Source organism: Mobula hypostoma, chromosome 11 (assembly GCF_963921235.1).
Source record: "Mobula hypostoma chromosome 11, sMobHyp1.1, whole genome shotgun sequence".
In the NCBI taxonomy this organism is placed as follows: Eukaryota; Metazoa; Chordata; class Chondrichthyes; order Myliobatiformes; family Myliobatidae; genus Mobula; species Mobula hypostoma.
In genome coordinates, this window is record NC_086107.1 from 114,459,717 (window position 1) to 114,484,263 (window position 24,547).

General features: G+C 68.7%; 1 protein-coding gene across 1 annotated transcript in view; it reads right to left on the reverse strand.

The window, feature by feature from the left end:
• Positions 1 to 4,226: 4,226 nt before the first annotated feature.
• Positions 4,227 to 24,547, reverse strand: part of LOC134354141 (F-box/LRR-repeat protein 19-like) — a 43,659-nt gene continuing 23,338 nt past the window's right edge. The window contains exons 8-10 of the mRNA XM_063062947.1: positions 5,815 to 5,976; positions 5,478 to 5,696; positions 4,227 to 5,256 (exon numbers count right to left, since the gene is read on the reverse strand). Of these exons, the coding sequence (XP_062919017.1) occupies positions 5,075 to 5,256; positions 5,478 to 5,696; positions 5,815 to 5,976 (563 nt within the window). The 3' untranslated portion in view covers positions 4,227 to 5,074. The remainder of the gene's footprint in view (positions 5,257 to 5,477; positions 5,697 to 5,814; positions 5,977 to 24,547) is intronic.

The following is a 24,547-nucleotide window of genomic DNA, read 5'->3' on the forward strand; positions in this document are numbered from 1 at the left end:
AGTGGAGGAGCAGTTATTGAAAAACTTCACAGCACCAGTGACCAGGGTTCAATGCCCACCACTGTCTACAAAGAGCTTTATCTTCTACCAGTTGCCTTCCCTCGGCTGCTCCAACTTCCTCCCATATTCCAAAGATATGATGTTGGTGCTGGAAGCACAGCAACACTCGCAGGCTGCCCCGAATGCATCCTTGGACCATGCTGCTGGTTGACGCAAATCACACACATCACTGTGTATTTTGATGTTGCAATATACTTGTGACAAATAAAGCTAATAATTAATCCTTTTAGCTCTAATTCCTGCACAGTGCCTGATACTTGAGGTTCAAATTGCTGGGTGCAAACCCTGATACAGATTGGGAAGGGACTTTAAGCATTCTCACTCCATCTGCCACAAAAGGAAGGTTCTCCTAGTGGCTAGCTATTTCAAATCCACTTCCTATTCAACACGTCTGTTCATAGCCTCCTCTAAAGAAAAGATGAGGCAAAATTCAGGTTGGAAGAGCAACACCTCATTCTGACTGGATAGCTTCCAACTTGGCGTGAACATTGATTGCTCTAACTTCCGTTGAAGGAAGAGAAGTGAGTGCAGTTGCTATTATGAGAGGAAGGTGCTCAAAAAGCTGAGACATAAAGGTGCATAAATCACACGGACCAGATGAACTGCACCCTTGGGTTCCAAAAGCAGCAGTAGAGATTGTGGAGATATTAGGAACCCTTCAAAAATATTGGACTCTGGCATGTTTCCGGATGACTACACAACTGCAAATGTCACTCAGCTCTTTAAGAAAGGAAGGAGGTAGCAGAAAGGAAATTATAGACCAGTTAGCCTGACCTCACAGGTTGGGAAGATGGTAGAGTCAATCATTAAGAATGAGGTTATGGAGTACTTGGTGACAGAGGACAAAGTCAGCACGGTTTCCTTAAGGGAAGACCTTGCCAGATGAACTTGTTGGAATTCTTTGAAGAGATTACAAGTAGGATAAAGGGGATGCAGTGGATGTTGTATATTTGGACTCTCAGAAGACCTTTGACAACGTGTCACACATGACGCTGCTTACCAAGTTAAGAGCCAATGGTATTATAGGAAAGTTACTGGCATGGTTAGAGACGAGTGGGAATAGATCCTTTTCTGATTGGCTGCCAGTGACTACATGATCTGTAAGGGTCAGTGTTGGGACTGCTTTTTATGATGTGTATCAATGATTTAGATGACGCAATAGATAGCTTTGTTGCCAAGTTTGTAGATGATACACAGATTAGTAGTGTTGAGGAAACACGTTGGCTGAAGGAGGACAGGTAAGGAGAATGGGTAAGAAAGTGGCAAATGAAATACAATATTGGAAAATGCATGGTCATGCACTTTGGTAGAAGAAATAAGTGTGCTGACTATTTTCTAAACAGGGAGAAAATCCAAAAACCTGAGATGCAAAGGGACTTGGGAGTCCTTGTGCAGGACACCCTAAAGGTTAACTTGCAAGTTGAGTCAGTGGTGAGGAAGGCAAATGCAATGTTAGCATTCATTTCAAGAGGTCTGGAACACAAGAGCTGATGCTTTATAAGGCACCGCTGAGGCCTCACTTTGAGTATTGTGAACGGTTTTGGGCTCCTCATCGAAGAAAAGATCTGATGGTATTGGAGAGGGTCCAGAGGAGGTTCACAAGGATGATTCCGGGAATGAAAGTATTATTATAGGAGCAATGTTTGACCCTGGGCCTGTACTCGCTGGAATTTAGAAGGATGAAGCAGGAATCTCATTGAAACCTTTCGAATATTGAAAGGCCTATACAGAATAGATGCGGAAAGGATGCTTCCCATGGTGGGGGAAGTTTAGGACAAGAAGGCACAGCCTCAGGATAGAGGCATACATCAAAAACAGATGTGGAGAAATTTCTTTAGCCAGAGGGTGGTGAATTTGTGGAATTTGTTACCAAAGGCAGCTGTGAAGGACAAGTCGTTGGGTGTATTTAAGGCAGAGATTAATAGGTTCTTGATTGGCCATGGCATCGAAGGTTACAGGGAGTGGGGCTGGGGAGGGGAAGAAAGGATCAGCCATGATTGAATGGTGGAGCAGACTTGTTGGGCCAGATGGCCTAATTCTGCTCCTGTCTTATGGTGTTATAAGGACGCTATGAGTTCTTCAAACATTTTGAGAGTTCTGATAAAAATGCCCAAGACTAGCAGATGTGCATTTTAGGTAAGAGGGGATAAATTCAAAGATACATATGTGAGGCAGATTTTTTTTCAAAAAGAGATCAGTGGGTGCCTGGAATCCTTGCCAAGGGTGGTGGTGGATGCAAACATGATAGCAATGTTTAATGAGCCCTTACAAAGGCACATGGTGTGTGAGGAACGCAAACACCAGAAAACCTGCAGATGCTGGAATTTCAAGCAACACACATCAAAGTTGCTGGTGGACGCAGCAGGCCAGGCAGCATCTCTAGGAAGAGGTACAGGAGGAAAGCAGGGATATAGACTAAACCATGAGACCACACTGGATTTTAAGATTCTCTCTCATGTTCGAACATGGGGCAAGTGGGTTAATCAATCCCAAGTGTACACATGTGAAGGGTAGGAATGGGGGGGGGGGGCTGGATAGGAGAGAATGGATTAGCTGAACACTTAATTACCAGTTTAGTTAGCTCACCACTGCTTTATGTGACAGTAATAAACTATCACTAGTTACTGATCTCCACCCTGGCAACCTTCCCCTCTTCCCCATCAATCCTGACTTTCCCTCTCTGGAAATTATTGACTTTTCCTGACCACAGAAGCTGCTTGACCTTCGATTTTGCTCTAGATCCAGCTGGAGTCTCTCGTGTCTTGTTTTCATGCCCCTGTCTGTGCCATGAGGACACTCCTCTCTTTATTAAACTAGCATGTCACCTTACAGCAGTACAACAACCTGGTAAGACTGCACTTGGGAGTACAAATTGTGTTCAGTTCTGATTACCCAGCTGATTAAGCTGGAGAGGGTGCAGAAAAGATTCACGCGGATGTTGCTGAGACTGGGGGGATTGAGTGACAAGAAACTGGACAGACCAGTATTGTTTTTCCTGGAGCAAAGGAGGCTGAAGGGTGAAGAAGGGTTGGTTTAGAGGGACTAGATCGGAGTGTCAGCCCCCCAGGGACGGGAGGACAGCACCCCCACCCCCAGGGACGGGAGGGCAGCACGGACCGGATCGGAGTGTCGGCCCCCCCCCCCCAGGGACGGGAGGGTAGCACGGACTGGATCGGAGTGTCGGGGCCCCCCCCCAGGGACGGGAGGGTAGCACGGACTGGATCGGAGTGTCGGGGCCCCCCCCCCCCAGGGATGGGAGGGTAGCACGGACTGGATCGGACTGTCGGCCCCCAGGTACGGGGGGGGCAGCACGGACCGGATCGGACTGTCAGCCCCCCAGGGGGGATGGGAGGGCAGCACGGACCGGATCGGAGTGTCGGGGCCCCCCCCCCCAGGGATGGGAGGGTAGCACGGACTGGATCGGACTGTCGGCCCCCAGGTACGGGGGGGGGGCAGCACGGACCGGATCGGACTGTCAGCCCCCCAGGGGGGATGGGAGGGCAGCACGGACCGGATCGGAGTGTCGGGGCCCCCCCCCCCCAGGGATGGGAGGGTAGCACGGACTGGATCGGACTGTCGGCCCCCAGGTACGGGGGGGGGCAGCACGGACCGGATCGGACTGTCAGCCCCCCAGGGGGGATGGGAGGGCAGCACGGACCGGATCGGAGTGTCAGCCCCCCAGGTACAGGGGGGCAGCACGGACCGGATCGGACTGTCAGCCCCCCAGGGGGGATGGGAGGGCAGCACGGACTGGATCGGAGTGTCAGCCCCCCAGGTACAGGGGGGCAGCACAGACCGGATCGGAGTGTCAGCCTTCCCCCCCCCAGGGACGGGAGGGCAGCAGACACCATAACAACAGTATCAGGGCACCTGAGGAGGAATCTCCTGATTTTAAGATTGAGGAGGTTTGAATGTAGGGATGGGTGCTCCTCACTAATTCTGCTAGCTTTTATAGATTACCTCTGGGATTTATGGCATAGACGCAGATCTCTTCGCCCGTCCGGTGGACAACAGCCCAGCTGATGTAAGACAGCCCACCTACCCTCGCCACCCCTCCTCCATAGCTCCACTCCACTCACATCATCCAACAGGACCTCTGGGTCACAGAACACTGCGCAGGAGGGGAAACCCTGAACACTTTATTGCAGTTGTATTTATTCTGATCCCCCCCCACCCCTCCCCACTCCCAGCTCTGACCCAGAGTCTGTTGTTCCAACAAGTGTAACGATTCCGGTTTTCTTTTTTTTTTACAAAGTGGTCTCCACGAAATTTTTCCGTAAAATAAAAAAAAACAAGGAAGGAAACTGGCAAAATGCGGAAAATCAGAGGGAAAGGTAGGGATGGAGCGTAGGGATCGCAGTCTCTGCGGCGAGATTATTGTCTTTAAAACTGGAGTTTCTTCTGGTGAAACTGTACGCTGTCCCATCTCTCTCTCTTTCCTGGTGAATCTCTCTTTCCCGATCGATCTTTCCGGGGCCCAGAGGTCCCATGCCTCTCTGGATGAATCTTTCTACTGTGCCATTGCCCGAGGAATCTTTCCAGGACGTAGGGGCCCGTCTCTCTCCTGATGAACCTGTCATGCACTGGAGATTGCTTCCATCTTCCGGTGAATCCTTCCGGAATCTGGACCCCGTCTCCCTCCTGGTAAATGACTCAGATTCCAGATCCTGTCTCTTTCCGGGCGATTTTGCTGGGGTCCAGATCTAGTCTCTCGCCCAGTGCCCGGGGTCCAGATCTTGCCTCTCTCCTGGGAAACGTCTCTGAGAACCTGGGTCCTCTCTCTCTTCCAGCGAGCATCCCCGGGGTCCTGGATCACGTCCTTCTCCAGGTGAATCTCCCCGGGATCCCAGACCCTCTCTCCCCACTGGCGAATCTCTCCAGGGGTCCCGGATCCTCTCTCTCTCTCTCCTGGTGAATCACTCTGGGGCCCGGTTTGCTCTCTCCTGGTGAAGCCCTCAGCCCCTGTCCTGGGGGACTCAGCGCTCCCTGCCTACCCCCTCCTCAGCAGCCGCCGTTAGCTGTTGCGGAGGATGAGTTTGTCCTCGGCGCAGCGGAAGGAGGCAGGGGGGGCCGAGTCCTCGGCAAAGCGCTGACACGCCTCCACCGTCACCTGTCTGCAGGAGCGCAGGTCAATGCGACAGAGGTTGGGGCATCGGCGGAACAGGGGCAGGCAGTGGTCTGTGAGCCGAGGGCAGCCTGGGGAGAAAGACACATTAGTGTAAAAAGGACACAACTAATCAGAGGGAGCGTGAGGGGAGGGGACAGGCGTGCGAAGGGAGAGGCACACATACTTTGCACGGCAGGGGGAGGACTGTGGGCGGACTGGGGGGAGGGGCCAGTCTAGGGATGGACGGGGGGTGGGGGGCTGGCCTAGGATGGACGAATGGGGGTGGTGGAGGGCCAGTGCGTGGACGTACCAGACAGGTTGAGCTCCCTCAGGCTCTCGCGCAGTGGACAGGTGACGGCGGTCAGCAGGTTGACCGATTGGTCCCCCACCTGACCACACTGGCTGAGGTCAAGGCGCCGTAGACGGGGCAGGGTCCGGGCCAGCAGACGCAGCGAGGTGTCTGTCACCTCCAGACCTGACAGGCGCAACTCCATCACGTTCGGCAGCCGTCCCCGGCCCTCCAGCTGTCCTGTGGGGGGTTGGAGAGACAGGATCAGTCATTTAGGTCAACGCTCACCATCCTCCTAACGCATCACCCTCCCAACACGCACCCAATACCTCCTCCCCCTCCCACACCTGGCACTGACCTGGCCTGCTGTCAGCCGGAGGGGACAGCAGCTCGCGGAGCTGGGAGTCCTTGACGTCCTGCACCCAGCGCAGGTCGAGCAGTCGCAGGGATGAGCAGCTGGCGGTGCAGAGGGCCGACACCGAGGACCACGAACAGCCCGACAGGATCAGTTCCCTCAGCCCTGGGGTGTGGAGTGGTGGGCAAGAGGTGGGGTCAGGTGGGAAAGAGACAGGGAGAGAAGGGCAGTGGGAGGGGGAATGTAGAGGGCACAGGCAGGGAGAAAGTGGGGGGACAAGGACAGAGGAGAAAAAGAGGGAAACATATGAAGAGAGCGAGGGAGAGGGAGAATGGTGGTGGGGGGGGGAGAGATAGCAACGAGAAAGCTGTTAAGAAGGCCGGCGAGAAGTAATGGGAGATGGGCGGTGGGGAGGCGGCAGATGTACGGTGGGGAGGTGGGGAGATGGGAGATGGGCGGTGGGGAGGCGGCAGATGGGAGGTGGGGAGGTGGGAGATGGGTGGTGGGGAGGTGGGAGATGGGTGGTGGGGAGGTGGGGAGGTGGGAGATGGGCGGTGGGGAGGCGGGGAGATGGGCGGTGGGGAGGCGGGGAGATGGGCGGTGGGGAGGTGGGGAGATGGACGGTGGGGAGATGGGCGGTGGGGAGGCGGGGGATGGGCAGGTGGGAGATGGGCGGTGGGGAGGCGGTGGGGAGGGCGGTGGGGAGGTGGGAGATGGGTGGTGGGGAGGTGGGGAGATGGGAGGTGGGGAGGCGGGAGATGGGTGGTGGGGAGGTGGGAGATGGGTGGTGGGGAGGTGGGGAGGTGGGAGATGGGCGGTGGGGAGGCGGGGAGATGGGCGGTGGGGAGGCGGGGAGATGGGAGGTGGGGAGGTGGGGAGATGGACGGTGGGGAGGCGGGGAGGTGGGAGATGGACGGTGGGGAGGCGGGGAGATGGGCGGTGGGGAGGTGGGAGATGGGCGGTGGGGAGGCGGGGAGATGGGCGGTGGGGAGGTGGGGAGATGGGCGGTGGGGAGGCGGGGAGATGGGCGGTGGGGAGGCGGGGAGATGGGCGGTGGGGAGGCAGCAGATGGGCGGTGGGGAGGTGGGAGATGGGCGGTGGGGAGGTGGGAGATGGGCGGTGGGGAGGCGGGGAGATGGGCGGTGGGGAGGTGGGGAGATGGGCGGTGGGGAGGTGGGGAGATGGGCGGTGGGGAGGCGGGGAGATGGGCGGTGGGGAGGTGGGGGGCAGCAGATGGGCGGTGGGGAGGCGGGAGGCAGCAGATGGGCAGTGGGGAGGCGGGAGGCAGCAGATGGGCGGTGGGGAGGTGGGAGATGGGCAGTGGGGAGGCGGGAGGCAGCAGATGGGCGGTGGGGAGGTGGGAGATGGGCAGTGGGGAGGCGGGAGGCAGCAGATGGGCGGTGGGGAGGCAGCAGATGGGCAGTGGGGAGGCGGGAGGCAGCAGATGGGCGGTGGGGAGGTGGGAGATGGGCGGTGGGGAGGCAGCAGATGGGCGGTGGGGAGGCGGGAGGCAGCAGATGGGAGGCGGGGAGGTGGGAGATGGACGGTGGGGAGGTGGGGAGATGGACGGTGGGGAGGCGGGGAGATGGGCGGTGGGGAGGTGGGGAGATGGGCGGTGGGGAGGTGGGGAGATGGGCGGTGGGGAGGCGGGGAGATGGGCGGTGGGGAGGCGGGGAGATGGGCGGTGGGGAGGTGGGGGGCAGCAGATGGGCGGTGGGGAGGCGGGAGGCAGCAGATGGGCAGTGGGGAGGCGGGAGGCAGCAGATGGGCGGTGGGGAGGTGGGAGATGGGCAGTGGGGAGGCGGGAGGCAGCAGATGGGCGGTGGGGAGGCAGCAGATGGGCAGTGGGGAGGCGGGAGGCAGCAGATGGGCGGTGGGGAGGTGGGAGATGGGCGGTGGGGAGGCAGCAGATGGGCGGTGGGGAGGCGGGAGGCAGCAGATGGGAGGCGGGGAGGTGGGAGATGGACGGTGGGGAGGTGGGGAGATGGACGGTGGGGAGGCGGGGAGGTGGGAGATGGACGGTGGGGAGGCGGGGAGATGGGCGGTGGGGAGGTGGGGAGATGGACGGTGGGGAGGCGGGGAGGTGGGAGATGGACGGTGGGGAGGCGGGGAGATGGGCGGTGGGGAGGTGGGGAGATGGGCGGTGGGGAGGCGGGGAGATGGGCGGTGGGGAGGTGGGGAGATGGGCGGTGGGGAGGTGGGGAGATGGGCGGTGGGGAGGTGGGGAGATGGGCGGTGGGGAGGCGGGGAGATGGGCGGTGGGGAGGTGGGGGGCAGCAGATGGGCGGTGGGGAGGCGGGGAGATGGGCGGTGGGGAGGCGGGGAGATGGGCGGTGGGGAGGCAGCAGATGGGCGGTGGGGAGATGGGGAGGCAGCAGATGGGCGGTGGGGAGGCGGGGAGATGGGCGGTGGGGAGGCGGGGAGATGGGCGGTGGGGAGGTGGGAGATGGGCGGTGGGGAGGCAGCAGATGGGCGGTGGGGAGGCGGGGAGGTGGGAGATGGGCGGTGGGGAGGTGGGGAGGTGGGAGATGGGCGGTGGGGAGGTGGGGGGCAGCAGATGGGCGGTGGGGAGGCGGGGAGGTGGGAGATGGGCGGTGGGGAGGTGGGGGGCAGCAGATGGGCGGTGGGGAGGCAGCAGATGGGCGGTGGGGAGGCAGCAGATGGGCGGTGGGGAGGTGGGGAGGTGGGAGATGGGCGGTGGGGAGGTGGGGGGCAGCAGATGGGCGGTGGGGAGGCAGCAGATGGGCGGTGGGGAGGTGGGAGATGGGCGGTGGGGAGGTGGGAGATGGGCGGTGGGAAGGCGGGGAGGTGGGAGATGGGCGGTGGGAAGGCGGGGAGGTGGGAGATGGGCGGTGGGAAGGCAGCAGATGGGCGGTGGGGAGGCGGGAGGCAGCAGATGGGCGGTGTGGAGGCGGGAGGCAGCAGATGGGCGGTGGGGAGGCGGGAGGCAGCAGATGGGCGGTGGGGAGGTGGGGGGCAGCAGATGGGCGGTGGGGAGGCAGCAGATGGGCGGTGGGGAGGTGGGAGATGGGCGGTGGGGAGGTGGGAGATGGGCGGTGGGAAGGCGGGGAGGTGGGAGATGGGCGGTGGGAAGGCGGGGAGGTGGGAGATGGGCGGTGGGAAGGCGGGGAGGTGGGAGATGGGCGGTGGGAAGGCAGCAGATGGGCGGTGGGGAGGCGGGAGGCAGCAGATGGGCGGTGTGGAGGCGGGAGGCAGCAGATGGGCGGTGGGGAGGCGGGAGGCAGCAGATGGGCGGTGTGGAGGCGGGAGGCAGCAGATGGGCGGTGGGGAGGCGGGAGGCAGCAGATGGGTGGTGGGGAGGTGGGAGATGGGCGGTGGGGAGGCAGCAGATGGGCGGTGGGGAGGCGGGAGGCAGCAGATGGGTGGTGGGGAGGTGGGAGATGGGCGGTGGGGAGGCAGCAGATGGGCGGTGGGGAGGCGGGAGGCAGCAGATGGGCGGTGTGGAGGCGGGGGGGCAGCAGATGGGCGGTGGGGAGGCGGGGAGGTGAGAGATGGGCGGTGGGGAGGCGGGGAGGTGGGAGATGGACGGTGGGGAGGCAGCAGATGGGCGGTGGGGAGGTGGGGAGGTGGGAGATGGGCGGTGGGGAGGCGGGAGATGGGCGGTGGGGAGGCGGGAGATGGGCGGTGGGGAGGCGGGAGATGGGCGGTGGGGAGGCGGGAGATGGGCGGTGGGGAGGCAGCAGATGGGCAGTGGGGAGGCAGCAGATGGGCGGTGGGGAGGCGGGGGGCAGCAGATGGGCGGTGGGGAGGCGGGGGCAGCATATGGGCGGTGGGGAGGCAGCAGATGGGCGGTGGGGAGGTGGGGAGGTGGGAGATGGGAGGCGGGGGGGCAGCAGATGGGCGGTGGGGAGGTGGGAGATGGGAGGTGGGGAGGTGGGAGATGGGCGGTGGGGAGGCGGGGAGGCAGCAGATGGGCGGTGGGGAGGTGGGAGATGGGCGGGGGGGAGGCAGCAGATGGGCAGTGGGGAGGTGGGGAGGTGGGAGATGGGCGGTGGGAAGGCGGGGAGGTGGGAGATGGGCGGTGGGAAGGCAGCAGATGGGCGGTGGGGAGGCGGGGGACAGCAGATGGGCGGTGGGGAGGCGGGGGACAGCAGATGGGCGGTGGGGAGGCGGGGAGGTGGGAGATGGGCGGTGGGGAGGCGGGGAGGTGGGAGATGGGCGGTGGGGAGATGGGGAGGTGGGAGATGGGCGGTGGGGAGGCAGCAGATGGGCGGTGGGGAGGTGGGGAGGTGGGAGATGGGCGGTGGGGAGGCAGCAGATGAGCGGTGGGGAGGCGGGGGGCAGCAGATGGGCGGTGGGGAGGCGGGGAGGTGGGAGATGGGCGGTGGGGAGGCAGCAGATGGGCGGTGGGGAGGCGGGGAGGTGGGAGATGGGCGGTGGGGAGGTGGGAGATGTGCGGTGGGGAGGCGGGGGGCAGCAGATGGGCGGTGGGGAGGTGGGAGATGTGCGGTGGGGAGGCGGGGGGCAGCAGATGTATGGTGGGGAGGTGGGGGGCAGCAGATGTATGGTGGGGAGGTGGGGAGATGGGCGGTGGGGAGGCGGGGAGATGGGCGGTGGGGAGGCGGGGAGGTGGGAGATGGGCGGTGGGGAGGCGGGTAGGTGGGAGGTGGGGAGGCGGGGGGCAGCAGATGGGCGGAGGGGAGGCGGGGAGGCAGCAGATGGGCGGTGGGGAGGCGGGGAGGTGGGAGATGGGCGGTGGGGAGGCAGCAGATGGGCGGTGGGGAGGCGGGGAGGTGGGAGATGGGCGGTGGGGAGATGGGGAGGTGGGAGATGGGCGGTGGGGAGGCAGCAGATGGGCGGTGGGGAGGTGGGAGATGGGCGGTGGGGAGGCAGCAGATGAGCGGTGGGGAGGCGGGGGGCAGCAGATGGGCGGTGGGGAGGCGGGGAGGTGGGAGATGGGCGGTGGGGAGGCAGCAGATGGGCGGTGGGGAGGCGGGGAGGTGGGAGATGGGCGGTGGGGAGGTGGGAGATGTGCGGTGGGGAGGCGGGGGGCAGCAGATGGGCGGTGGGGAGGTGGGAGATGTGCGGTGGGGAGGCGGGGGGCAGCAGATGTATGGTGGGGAGGTGGGGGGCAGCAGATGTATGGTGGGGAGGTGGGGAGATGGGCGGTGGGGAGGCGGGGAGGTGGGAGATGGGCGGTGGGGAGGCGGGTAGGTGGGAGGTGGGGAGGCGGGGGGCAGCAGATGGGCGGAGGGGAGGCGGGGAGGCAGCAGATGGGTGGTGGGGAGGTGGGGAGGTGGGAGATGGGCGGTGGGGAGGCGGGGAGGTGGGAGATGTGCGGTGGGGAGGTGGGAGATGGGCGGAGGGGAGGCGGGAGATGGGCGGAGGGGAGGCGGGGAGGTGGGAGATGGGCGGTGGGGAGGTGGGAGATGGGCGGTGGGGAGGTGGGAGATGGGCGGTGGGGAGGTGGGAGATGGGCGGGGAGGCGGGGAGGTGGGAGATGGGAGGCGGGGGGGCAGCAGATGGGCAGTGGGGAGGTGGGAGATGGGCGGTGGGGAGGCGGGGGGGCAGCAGATGGGTGGTGGGGAGGCGGGGAGGTGGGAGATAGGAGGCGGGGGGGCAGCAGATGGGTGGTGGGGAGGCGGGGAGGTGGGAGATAGGAGGCGGGGGGGCAGCAGATGGGCGGTGGGGAGGCGGGGAGGTGGGAGATGGGCGGTGGGGAGGCGGGGGGCAGCAGATGGGCGGTGGGGAGGCGGGGAGGTGGGAGATGGGAGGCGGGGAGCAGCAGATGGGCGGTGGGGAGGTGGGAGATGGGCGGTGGGGAGGCGGCAGATGGGTGGTGGGGAGGTGGGAGATGGGCGGTGGGGAGGCGGGGAGGTGGGAGATGGGCGGTGGGGAGGTGGGAGATGGGCGGTGGGGAGGTGGGAGATGGGCGGAGGGGAGGCGGGGAGGTGGGAGATGGGAGGCGGGGGGGCAGCAGATGGGCAGTGGGGAGGTGGGAGATGGGCGGTGGGGAGGTGGGGGGGCAGCAGATGGGTGGTGGGGAGGCGGGGAGGTGGGAGATAGGAGGCGGGGGGGCAGCAGATGGGCGGTGGGGAGGCGGCAGATGGGTGGTGGGGAGGTGGGAGATGGGAGGTGGGGAGGTGGGGAGGTGGGAGATGGGTGGTGGGGAGGTGGGAGATGGGCGGTGGGGAGGTGGGAGATGGGCGGTGGGGAGGTGGGAGATGGGTGGTGGGGAGGTGGGAGATGGGCGGTGGGGAGGTGGGAGATGGGTGGTGGGGAGGTGGGAGATGGGCGGTGGGGAGGTGGGAGATGGGTGGTGGGGAGGTGGGAGATGGGCGGTGGGGAGATGGGTGGTGGGGAGGCGGGGGGCAGCAGATGGGCGGTGGGGAGGCAGCAGATGGGCGGTGGGGAGGCAGCAGATGGGCGGTGGGGAGGCGGGGGGCAGCAGATGGGTGGTGGGGAGGCGGGGAGGTGGGAGATGGGCGGTGGGGAGGCGGCAGATGGGTGGTGGAGAGGCGGGTAGGTGGGGAGGCGGGGGGGCAGCAGATGGGCGGAGGGGAGGCAGAGAGGTGGGAGATGGGAGGCGGGGGGTCAGCAGATGGGCGGTGGGGAGGTGGGAGATGGGCGGTGGGGAGGCGGCAGATGGGTGGTGGGGAGGTGGGAGATGGGCGGTGGGGAGGCGGGGAGGTGGCAGATGGGCGGTGGGGAGGTGGGAGATGGGCGGTGGGGAGGTGGGAGACGGGCGGTGGGGAGGCAGGGAGGTGGGAGATGGGCGGTGGGGAAGTGGGAGATGGGCGGTGGGGAAGTGGGGAGGTGGGAGATGGGCGGTGGGGAGGCGGGAGATGGGCGGTGGGGAGGCGGGGAGGTGGGAGATGGGCGGTGGGGAGGTCGGGAGGTGAGAGATGGGCGGTGGGGAGGCGGGGAGGTGGGAGATGGGCGGTGGGGAGGCGGGGAGGCAGCAGATGGGTGGTGGGGAGGTGGGGAGGTGGGAGATGGGCGGTGGGGAGGCGGGGAGGTGGGAGATGTGCGGTGGGGAGGTGGGAGATGGGCGGAGGGGAGGCGGGAGATGGGCGGAGGGGAGGCGGGGAGGTGGGAGATGGGCGGTGGGGAGGTGGGAGATGGGCGGTGGGGAGGTGGGAGATGGGCGGTGGGGAGGTGGGAGATGGGCGGTGGGGAGGTGGGAGATGGGCGGTGGGGAGGTGGGAGATGGGTGGTGGGGAGGTGGGAGATGGGCGGTGGAGAGGTGGGAGATGGGCGGTGGGGAGGTGGGAGATGGGCGGTGGGGAGGTGGGAGATGGGCGGTGGGGAGGTGGGAGATGGGCGGTGGGGAGGTGGGAGATGGGCGGTGGGGAGGTGGGAGATGGGCGGTGGGGAGGCGGGGAGATGGGCGGTGGGGAGGTGGGGAGATGGGCGGTGGGGAGGTGGGGAGATGGGCGGTGGGGAGGCGGGGAGATGGGCGGTGGGGAGGTGGGGGGCAGCAGATGGGCGGTGGGGAGGCGGGAGGCAGCAGATGGGCAGTGGGGAGGCGGGAGGCAGCAGATGGGCGGTGGGGAGGTGGGAGATGGGCAGTGGGGAGGCGGGAGGCAGCAGATGGGCGGTGGGGAGGTGGGAGATGGGCAGTGGGGAGGCGGGAGGCAGCAGATGGGCGGTGGGGAGGCAGCAGATGGGCAGTGGGGAGGCGGGAGGCAGCAGATGGGCGGTGGGGAGGTGGGAGATGGGCGGTGGGGAGGCAGCAGATGGGCGGTGGGGAGGCGGGAGGCAGCAGATGGGAGGCGGGGAGGTGGGAGATGGACGGTGGGGAGGTGGGGAGATGGACGGTGGGGAGGCGGGGAGATGGGCGGTGGGGAGGTGGGGAGATGGGCGGTGGGGAGGTGGGGAGATGGGCGGTGGGGAGGCGGGGAGATGGGCGGTGGGGAGGCGGGGAGATGGGCGGTGGGGAGGTGGGGGGCAGCAGATGGGCGGTGGGGAGGCGGGAGGCAGCAGATGGGCAGTGGGGAGGCGGGAGGCAGCAGATGGGCGGTGGGGAGGTGGGAGATGGGCAGTGGGGAGGCGGGAGGCAGCAGATGGGCGGTGGGGAGGCAGCAGATGGGCAGTGGGGAGGCGGGAGGCAGCAGATGGGCGGTGGGGAGGTGGGAGATGGGCGGTGGGGAGGCAGCAGATGGGCGGTGGGGAGGCGGGAGGCAGCAGATGGGAGGCGGGGAGGTGGGAGATGGACGGTGGGGAGGTGGGGAGATGGACGGTGGGGAGGCGGGGAGGTGGGAGATGGACGGTGGGGAGGCGGGGAGATGGGCGGTGGGGAGGTGGGGAGATGGACGGTGGGGAGGCGGGGAGGTGGGAGATGGACGGTGGGGAGGCGGGGAGATGGGCGGTGGGGAGGTGGGGAGATGGGCGGTGGGGAGGCGGGGAGATGGGCGGTGGGGAGGTGGGGAGATGGGCGGTGGGGAGGTGGGGAGATGGGCGGTGGGGAGGCGGGGAGATGGGCGGTGGGGAGGTGGGGGGCAGCAGATGGGCGGTGGGGAGGCGGGGAGATGGGCGGTGGGGAGGCGGGGAGATGGGCGGTGGGGAGGCAGCAGATGGGCGGTGGGGAGATGGGGAGGCAGCAGATGGGCGGTGGGGAGGCGGGGAGATGGGCGGTGGGGAGGCGGGGAGATGGGCGGTGGGGAGGTGGGAGATGGGCGGTGGGGAGGCAGCAGATGGGCGGTGGGGAGGCGGGGAGGTGGGAGATGGGCGGTGGGGAGGTGGGGAGGTGGGAGATGGGCGGTGGGGAGGTGGGGGGCAGCAGATGGGCGGTGGGGAGGCGGGGAGGTGGGAGATGGGCGGTGGGGAGGTGGGGGGCAGCAGATGGGCGGTGGGGAGGCAGCAGATGGGCGGTGGGGAGGCAGCAGATGGGCGGTGGGGAGGTGGGGAGGTGGGAGATGGGCGGTGGGGAGGTGGGGGGCAGCAGATGGGCGGTGGGGAGGCAGCAGATGGGCGGTGGGGAGGTGGGAGATGGGCGGTGGGGAGGTGGGAGATGGGCGGTGGGAAGGCGGGGAGGTGGGAGATGGGCGGTGGGAAGGCGGGGAGGTGGGAGATGGGCGGTGGGAAGGCAGCAGATGGGCGGTGGGGAGGCGGGAGGCAGCAGATGGGCGGTGTGGAGGCGGGAGGCAGCAGATGGGCGGTGGGGAGGCGGGAGGCAGCAGATGGGCGGTGGGGAGGTGGGGGGCAGCAGATGGGCGGTGGGGAGGCAGCAGATGGGCGGTGGGGAGGTGGGAGATGGGCGGTGGGGAGGTGGGAGATGGGCGGTGGGAAGGCGGGGAGGTGGGAGATGGGCGGTGGGAAGGCGGGGAGGTGGGAGATGGGCGGTGGGAAGGCGGGGAGGTGGGAGATGGGCGGTGGGAAGGCAGCAGATGGGCGGTGGGGAGGCGGGAGGCAGCAGATGGGCGGTGTGGAGGCGGGAGGCAGCAGATGGGCGGTGGGGAGGCGGGAGGCAGCAGATGGGCGGTGTGGAGGCGGGAGGCAGCAGATGGGCGGTGGGGAGGCGGGAGGCAGCAGATGGGTGGTGGGGAGGTGGGAGATGGGCGGTGGGGAGGCAGCAGATGGGCGGTGGGGAGGCGGGAGGCAGCAGATGGGTGGTGGGGAGGTGGGAGATGGGCGGTGGGGAGGCAGCAGATGGGCGGTGGGGAGGCGGGAGGCAGCAGATGGGCGGTGTGGAGGCGGGGAGGTGGGAGATGGGAGGCGGGGAGGCAGCAGATGGGCGGTGTGGAGGCGGGGGGGCAGCAGATGGGCGGTGGGGAGGCGGGGAGGTGAGAGATGGGCGGTGGGGAGGCGGGGAGGTGGGAGATGGACGGTGGGGAGGCAGCAGATGGGCGGTGGGGAGGTGGGGAGGTGGGAGATGGGCGGTGGGGAGGCGGGAGATGGGCGGTGGGGAGGCGGGAGATGGGCGGTGGGGAGGCGGGAGATGGGCGGTGGGGAGGCGGGAGATGGGCGGTGGGGAGGCAGCAGATGGGCAGTGGGGAGGCAGCAGATGGGCGGTGGGGAGGCGGGGGGCAGCAGATGGGCGGTGGGGAGGCGGGGGCAGCATATGGGCGGTGGGGAGGCAGCAGATGGGCGGTGGGGAGGTGGGGAGGTGGGAGATGGGAGGCGGGGGGGCAGCAGATGGGCGGTGGGGAGGTGGGAGATGGGAGGTGGGGAGGTGGGAGATGGGCGGTGGGGAGGCGGGGAGGCAGCAGATGGGCGGTGGGGAGGTGGGAGATGGGCGGGGGGGAGGCAGCAGATGGGCAGTGGGGAGGTGGGGAGGTGGGAGATGGGCGGTGGGAAGGCGGGGAGGTGGGAGATGGGCGGTGGGAAGGCAGCAGATGGGCGGTGGGGAGGCGGGGGACAGCAGATGGGCGGTGGGGAGGCGGGGGACAGCAGATGGGCGGTGGGGAGGCGGGGAGGTGGGAGATGGGCGGTGGGGAGGCGGGGAGGTGGGAGATGGGCGGTGGGGAGATGGGGAGGTGGGAGATGGGCGGTGGGGAGGCAGCAGATGGGCGGTGGGGAGGTGGGGAGGTGGGAGATGGGCGGTGGGGAGGCAGCAGATGAGCGGTGGGGAGGCGGGGGGCAGCAGATGGGCGGTGGGGAGGCGGGGAGGTGGGAGATGGGCGGTGGGGAGGCAGCAGATGGGCGGTGGGGAGGCGGGGAGGTGGGAGATGGGCGGTGGGGAGGTGGGAGATGTGCGGTGGGGAGGCGGGGGGCAGCAGATGGGCGGTGGGGAGGTGGGAGATGTGCGGTGGGGAGGCGGGGGGCAGCAGATGTATGGTGGGGAGGTGGGGGGCAGCAGATGTATGGTGGGGAGGTGGGGAGATGGGCGGTGGGGAGGCGGGGAGATGGGCGGTGGGGAGGCGGGGAGGTGGGAGATGGGCGGTGGGGAGGCGGGTAGGTGGGAGGTGGGGAGGCGGGGGGCAGCAGATGGGCGGAGGGGAGGCGGGGAGGCAGCAGATGGGCGGTGGGGAGGCGGGGAGGTGGGAGATGGGCGGTGGGGAGGCAGCAGATGGGCGGTGGGGAGGCGGGGAGGTGGGAGATGGGCGGTGGGGAGATGGGGAGGTGGGAGATGGGCGGTGGGGAGGCAGCAGATGGGCGGTGGGGAGGTGGGAGATGGGCGGTGGGGAGGCAGCAGATGAGCGGTGGGGAGGCGGGGGGCAGCAGATGGGCGGTGGGGAGGTGGGAGATGGGCGGTGGGGAGGCAGCAGATGGGCGGTGGGGAGGCGGGGAGGTGGGAGATGGGCGGTGGGGAGGTGGGAGATGTGCGGTGGGGAGGCGGGGGGCAGCAGATGGGCGGTGGGGAGGTGGGAGATGTGCGGTGGGGAGGCGGGGGGCAGCAGATGTATGGTGGGGAGGTGGGGGGCAGCAGATGTATGGTGGGGAGGTGGGGAGATGGGCGGTGGGGAGGCGGGGAGGTGGGAGATGGGCGGTGGGGAGGCGGGTAGGTGGGAGGTGGGGAGGCGGGGGGCAGCAGATGGGCGGAGGGGAGGCGGGGAGGCAGCAGATGGGTGGTGGGGAGGTGGGGAGGTGGGAGATGGGCGGTGGGGAGGCGGGGAGGTGGGAGATGTGCGGTGGGGAGGTGGGAGATGGGCGGAGGGGAGGCGGGAGATGGGCGGAGGGGAGGCGGGGAGGTGGGAGATGGGCGGTGGGGAGGTGGGAGATGGGCGGTGGGGAGGTGGGAGATGGGCGGAGGGGAGGCGGGGAGGTGGGAGATGGGAGGCGGGGGGGCAGCAGATGGGCAGTGGGGAGGTGGGAGATGGGCGGTGGGGAGGCGGGGGGGCAGCAGATGGGTGGTGGGGAGGCGGGGAGGTGGGAGATAGGAGGCGGGGGGGCAGCAGATGGGTGGTGGGGAGGCGGGGAGGTGGGAGATAGGAGGCGGGGGGGCAGCAGATGGGCGGTGGGGAGGCGGGGAGGTGGGAGATGGGCGGTGGGGAGGCGGGGGGCAGCAGATGGGCGGTGGGGAGGCGGGGAGGTGGGAGATGGGAGGCGGGGAGCAGCAGATGGGCGGTGGGGAGGTGGGAGATGGGCGGTGGGGAGGCGGCAGATGGGTGGTGGGGAGGTGGGAGATGGGCGGTGGGGAGGCGGGGAGGTGGGAGATGGGCGGTGGGGAGGTGGGAGATGGGCGGTGGGGAGGTGGGAGATGGGCGGAGGGGAGGCGGGGAGGTGGGAGATGGGAGGCGGGGGGGCAGCAGATGGGCAGTGGGGAGGTGGGAGATGGGCGGTGGGGAGGTGGGGGGGCAGCAGATGGGTGGTGGGGAGGCGGGGAGGTGGGAGATAGGAGGCGGGGGGGCAGCAGATGGGCGGTGGGGAGGCGGCAGATGGGTGGTGGGGAGGTGGGAGATGGGAGGTGGGGAGGTGGGAGATGGGCGGTGGGGAGGTGGGAGATGGGCGGTGGGGAGGTGGGAGATGGGCGGTGGGGAGGTGGGAGATGGGCGGTGGGGAGGAGGGAGATGGGCGGTGGGGAGGTGGGAGATGGGTGGTGGGGAGGTGGGAGATGGGCGGTGGGGAGGTGGGAGATGGGTGGTGGGGAGGTGGGAGATGGGCGGTGGGGAGATGGGTGGTGGGGAGGCGGGGGACAGCAGATGGGCGGTGGGGAGGCAGCAGATGGGCGGTGGGGAGGCAGCAGATGGGCGGTGGGGAGGCGGGGGGCAGCAGATGGGTGGTGGGGAGGCGGGGAGGTGGGAGATGGGCGGTGGGGAGGCGGCAGATGGGTGGTGGAGAGGCGGGTAGGTGGGGAGGCGGGGGGGCAGCAGATGGGCGGAGGGGAGGCAGAGAGGTGGGAGATGGGAGGCGGGGGGTCAGCAGATGGGCGGTGGGGAGGTGGGAGATGGGCGGTGGGGAGGCGGCAGATGGGTGGTGGGGAGGTGGGAGATGGGCGGTGGGGAGGCGGGGAGGTGGCAGATGGGCGGTGGGGAGGTGGGAGATGGGCGGTGGGGAGGGGGGAGACGGGCGGTGGGGAGGCAGGGAGGTGGGAGATGGGCGGTGGGGAAGTGGGAGATGGGCGGTGGGGAAGTGGGGAGGTGGGAGATGGGCGGTGGGGAGGCGGGAGATGGGCGGTGGGGAGGCGGGGAGGTGGGAGATGGGCGGTGGGGAGGTCGGGAGGTGAGAGATGGGCGGTGGGGAGGCGGGGAGGTGGGAGATGGGCGGTGGGGAGGCGGGGAGGCAGCAGATGGGTGGTGGGGAGGTGGGGAGGTGGGAGATGGGCGGTGGGGAGGCGGGGAGGTGGGAGATGTGCGGTGGGGAGGTGGGAGATGGGCGGAGGGGAGGCGGGAGATGGGCGGAGGGGAGGCGGGGAGGTGGGAGATGGGCGGTGGGGAGGTGGGAGATGGGCGGTGGGGAGGTGGGAGATGGGCGGAGGGGAGGCGGGGAGGTGGGAGATGGGAGGCGGGGGGGCAGCAGATGGGCAGTGGGGAGGTGGGAGATGGGCGGTGGGGAGGCGGGGGGGCAGCAGATGGGTGGTGGGGAGGCGGGGAGGTGGGTGATAGGAGGCGGGGGGGCAGCAGATGGGCGGTCGGGAGGTGGGAGATGGGCGGTGGGGAGGCGGGGGGGCAGCAGAGGGGTGGTGGGGAGGCGGGGAGGTGGGAGATAGGAGGCGGGGGGGCAGCAGATGGGCGGTGGGGAGGCGGAGAGGTGGGAGATGGGCGGTGGGGAGGCGGGGGGCAGCAGATGGGCGGTGGGGAGGCGGGGAGGTGGGAGATGGGAGGCGGGGAGCAGCAGATGGGCGGTGGGGAGGTGGGAGATGGGCGGTGGGGAGGCGGCAGATGGGTGGTGGGGAGGTGGGAGATGGGCGGTGGGGAGGCGGGGAGGTGGGAGATGGGCGGTGGGGAGGTGGGAGATGGGCGGTGGGGAGGTGGGAGATGGGCGGAGGGGAGGCGGGGAGGTGGGAGATGGGAGGCGGGGGGGCAGCAGATGGGCAGTGGGGAGGTGGGAGATGGGCGGTGGGGAGGCGGGGGGGCAGCAAATGGGTGGTGGGGAGGCGGGGAGGTGGGAGATAGGAGGCGGGGGGGCAGCAGATGGGCGGTGGGGAGGCGGCAGATGGGTGGTGGGGAGGTGGGAGATGGGAGGTGGGGAGGTGGGAGATGGGCGGTGGGGAGGTGGGAGATGGGCGGTGGAGAGGTGGGAGATGGGCGGTGGAGAGGTGGGAGATGGGCGGTGGGGAGGTGGGAGATGGGCGGTGGGGAGGTGGGAGATGGGTGGTGGGGAGGTGGGAGATGGGCGGTGGGGAGGTGGGAGATGGGTGGTGGGGAGGTGGGAGATGGGCGGTGGGGAGGTGGGAGATGGGCGGTGGGGAGATGGGTGGTGGGGAGGCGGGGGGCAGCAGATGGGCGGTGGGGAGGCAGCAGATGGGCGGTGGGGAGGCGGGGGGCAGCAGATGGGTGGTGGGGAGGCGGGGAGGTGGGAGATGGGCGGTGGGGAGGCGGCAGATGGGTGGTGGAGAGGCGGGTAGGTGGGGAGGCGGGGGGGCAGCAGATGGGCGGTGGGGAGGTGGGAGATGGGCGGTGGGGAGGCGGCAGATGGGTGGTGGGGAGGTGGGAGATGGGCGGTGGGGAGGCGGGGAGGTGGCAGATGGGCGGTGGGGAGGCGGGGGGCAGCAGATGGGCGGTGGGGAGGCGGGGAGGTGGGAGATGGGCGGTGGGGAGGTGGGAGATGGGCGGTGGGGAGGTGGGAGACGGGCGGTGGGGAGGCAGGGAGGTGGGAGATGGGCGGTGGGGAAGTGGGAGATGGGCGGTGGGGAAGTGGGGAGGTGGGAGATGGGCGGTGGGGAGGCGGGAGATGGGCGGTGGGGAGGCGGGGAGGTGGGAGATGGGCGGTGGGGAGGTCGGGAGGTGAGAGATGGGCGGTGGGGAGGCGGGGAGGTGGGAGATGGGCGGTGGGGAGGCGGGGAGGTGGGAGATGGGCGGTGGGGAGGCGCAGATGGGCGGTGGGGAGGCGGAGGGCAGCAGATGGGCGGTGGGGAGGCAGAGGGCAGCAGATGGGCGGTGGGGAGGCGGAGGGCAGCAGATGGGCGGTGGGGCGGCGGGGAGGTGGGAGATGGGCGGCGGGGCGGTGGGAGATGGGCGGCGGGGCGGTGGGAGATGGGCGGTGGGGAGGCGGGGAGGTGGGAGATGGGCGGGGGGGAGGCAGCAGATGGGCAGTGGGGAGGTGGGGAGGTGGGAGATGGGCGGTGGGAAGGCGGGGAGGTGGGAGATGGGCGGTGGGAAGGCAGCAGATGGGCGGTGGGGAGGCGGGGGACAGCAGATGGGCGGTGGGGAGGCGGGGGACAGCAGATGGGCGGTGGGGAGGCGGGGAGGTGGGAGATGGGCGGTGGGGAGATGGGGAGGTGGGAGATGGGCGGTGGGGAGGCAGCAGATGGGCGGTGGGGAGGTGGGGAGGTGGGAGATGGGCGGTGGGGAGGCAGCAGATGAGCGGTGGGGAGGCGGGGGGCAGCAGATGGGCGGTGGGGAGGCGGGGAGGTGGGAGATGGGCGGTGGGGAGGCAGCAGATGGGCGGTGGGGAGGCGGGGAGGTGGGAGATGGGCGGTGGGGAGGTGGGAGATGGGCGGCGGGGCGGTGGGAGATGGGCGGTGGGGAGGCGGGGAGGTGGGAGATGGGCGGGGGGGAGGCAGCAGATGGGCAGTGGGAAGGTGGGGAGGTGGGAGATGGGCGGTGGGAAGGCGGGGAGGTGGGAGATGGGCGGTGGGAAGGCAGCAGATGGGCGGTGGGGAGGCGGGGGACAGCAGATGGGCGGTGGGGAGGCGGGGGACAGCAGATGGGCGGTGGGGAGGCGGGGAGGTGGGAGATGGGCGGTGGGGAGATGGGGAGGTGGGAGATGGGCGGTGGGGAGGCAGCAGATGGGCGGTGGGGAGGTGGGGAGGTGGGAGATGGGTGGTGGGGAGGCAGCAGATGAGCGGTGGGGAGGCGGGGGGCAGCAGATGGGCGGTGGGGAGGCGGGGAGGTGGGAGATGGGCGGTGGGGAGGCAGCAGATGGGCGGTGGGGAGGCGGGGAGGTGGGAGATGGGCGGTGGGGAGGTGGGAGATGTGCGGTGGGGAGGCGGGGGGCAGCAGATGGGCGGCGGGGCGGTGGGAGATGGGCGGTGGGGAGGCGGGGAGGTGGGAGATGGGCGGGGGGGAGGCAGCAGATGGGCAGTGGGGAGGTGGGGAGGTGGGAGATGGGCGGTGGGAAGGCGGGGAGGTGGGAGATGGGCGGTGGGAAGGCAGCAGATGGGCGGCGGGGAGGCGGGGGACAGCAGATGGGCGGTGGGGAGGCGGGGGACAGCAGATGGGCGGTGGGGAGGCGGGGAGGTGGGAGATGGGCGGTGGGGAGATGGGGAGGTGGGAGATGGGCGGTGGGGAGGCAGCAGATGGGCGGTGGGGAGGTGGGGAGGTGGGAGATGGGCGGTGGGGAGGCAGCAGATGAGCGGTGGGGAGGCGGGGGGCAGCAGATGGGCGGTGGGGAGGCGGGGAGGTGGGAGATGGGCGGTGGGGAGGTGGGAGATGTGCGGTGGGGAGGCGGGGGGCAGCAGATGGGCGGTGGGGAGGTGGGAGATGTGCGGTGGGGAGGCGGGGGGCAGCAGATGTATGGTGGGGAGGTGGGGGGCAGCAGATGTATGGTGGGGAGGTGGGGAGATGGGCGGTGGGGAGGCGGGGAGGTGGGAGATGGGCGGTGGGGAGGCGGGTAGGTGGGAGGTGGGGAGGCGGGGAGGCAGCAGATGGGTGGTGGGGAGGTGGGGAGGTGGGAGATGGGCGGTGGGGAGGCGGGGAGGTGGGAGATGTGCGGTGGGGAGGTGGGAGATGGGCGGAGGGGAGGCGGGAGATGGGCGGAGGGGAGGCGGGGAGGTGGGAGATGGGCGGTGGGGAGGTGGGAGATGGGCGGTGGGGAGGTGGGAGATGGGCGGAGGGGAGGCGGGGAGGTGGGAGATGGGAGGTGGGGGGGCAGCAGATGGGCAGTGGGGAGGTGGGAGATGGGCGGTGGGGAGGCGGGGGGGCAGCAGATGGGTGGTGGGGAGGCGGGGAGGTGGGAGATAGGAGGCGGGGGGGCAGCAGATGGGCGGTCGGGAGGTGGGAGATGGGCGGTGGGGAGGCGGGGGGGCAGCAGATGGGTGGTGGGGAGGCGGGGAGGTGGGAGATAGGAGGCGGGGGGGCAGCAGATGGGCGGTGGGGAGGCGGGGAGGTGGGAGATGGGCGGTGGGGAGGCGGGGGGCAGCAGATGGGCGGTGGGGAGGCGGGGAGGTGGGAGATGGGAGGCGGGGAGCAGCAGATGGGCGGTGGGGAGGTGGGAGATGGGCGGTGGGGAGGTGGGAGATGGGCGGTGGGGAGGCGGCAGATGGGTGGTGGGGAGGTGGCAGATGGGTGGTGGGGAGGTGGGAGATGGGCGGTGGGGAGGCGGGGAGGTGGGAGATGGGCGGTGGGGAGGTGGGAGATGGGCGGTGGGGAGGTGGGAGATGGGCGGAGGGGAGGCGGGGAGGTGGGAGATGGGAGGCGGGGGGGCAGCAGATGGGCAGTGGGGAGGTGGGAGATGGGCGGTGGGGAGGCGGGGGGGCAGCAGATGGGTGGTGGGGAGGCGGGGAGGTGGGAGATAGGAGGCGGGGGGGCAGCAGATGGGCGGTGGGGAGGCGGCAGATGGGTGGTGGGGAGGTGGGAGATGGGAGGTGGGGAGGTGGGAGATGGGTGGTGGGGAGGTGGGAGATGGGTGGTGGGGAGGTGGGAGATGGGCGGTGGGGAGGTGGGAGATGGGTGGTGGGGAGGTGGGAGATGGGCGGTGGGGAGGTGGGAGATGGGCGGTGGGGAGATGGGTGGTGGGGAGGCGGGGGGCAGCAGATGGGCGGTGGGGAGGCAGCAGATGGGCGGTGGGGAGGCGGGGGGCAGCAGATGGGTGGTGGGGAGGCGGGGAGGTGGGAGATGGGAGGCGGGGGGCAGCAGATGGGCGGTGGGGAGGTGGGAGATGGGCGGTGGGGAGGCGGCAGATGGGTGGTGGAGAGGCGGGTAGGTGGGGAGGCGGGGGGGCAGCAGATGGGCGGAGGGGAGGCAGAGAGGTGGGAGATGGGAGGCGGGGGGTCAGCAGATGGGCGGTGGGGAGGTGGGAGATGGGCGGTGGGGAGGCGGCAGATGGGTGGTGGGGAGGTGGGAGATGGGCGGTGGGGAGGCGGGGAGGTGGCAGATGGGCGGTGGGGAGGCGGGGGGCAGCAGATGGGCGGTGGGGAGGCGGGGAGGTGGGAGATGGGCGGTGGGGAGGTGGGAGATGGGCGGTGGGGAGGTGGGAGACGGGCGGTGGGGAGGCAGGGAGGTGGGAGATGGGCGGTGGGGAAGTGGGAGATGGGCGGTGGGGAAGTGGGGAGGTGGGAGATGGGCGGTGGGGAGGCGGGAGATGGGCGGTGGGGAGGCGGGGAGGTGGGAGATGGGCGGTGGGGAGGCCGGGAGGTGAGAGATGGGCGGTGGGGAGGCGGGGAGGTGGGAGATGGGCAGTGGGGAGGCGGGGAGGTGGGAGATGGGCGGTGGGGAGGCGCAGATGGGCGGTGGGGAGGCGGAGGGCAGCAGATGGGCGGTGGGGAGGCGGAGGGCAGCAGATGGGCGGAGGGGAGGCGGAGGGCAGCAGATGGGCGGTGGGGCGGCGGGGAGGTGGGAGATGGGCGGCGGGGCGGTATGGGCGGCGGGGCGGTGGGAGATGGGCGGCGGGGAGGCGTGGAGGTGGGAGATGGGCGGTGGGGAGATGGGGAGGTGGGAGATGGGCGGTGGGGAGGCAGCAGATGAGCGGTGGGGAGGCAGGGGGCAGCAGATGGGCGGTGGGGAGGCAGCAG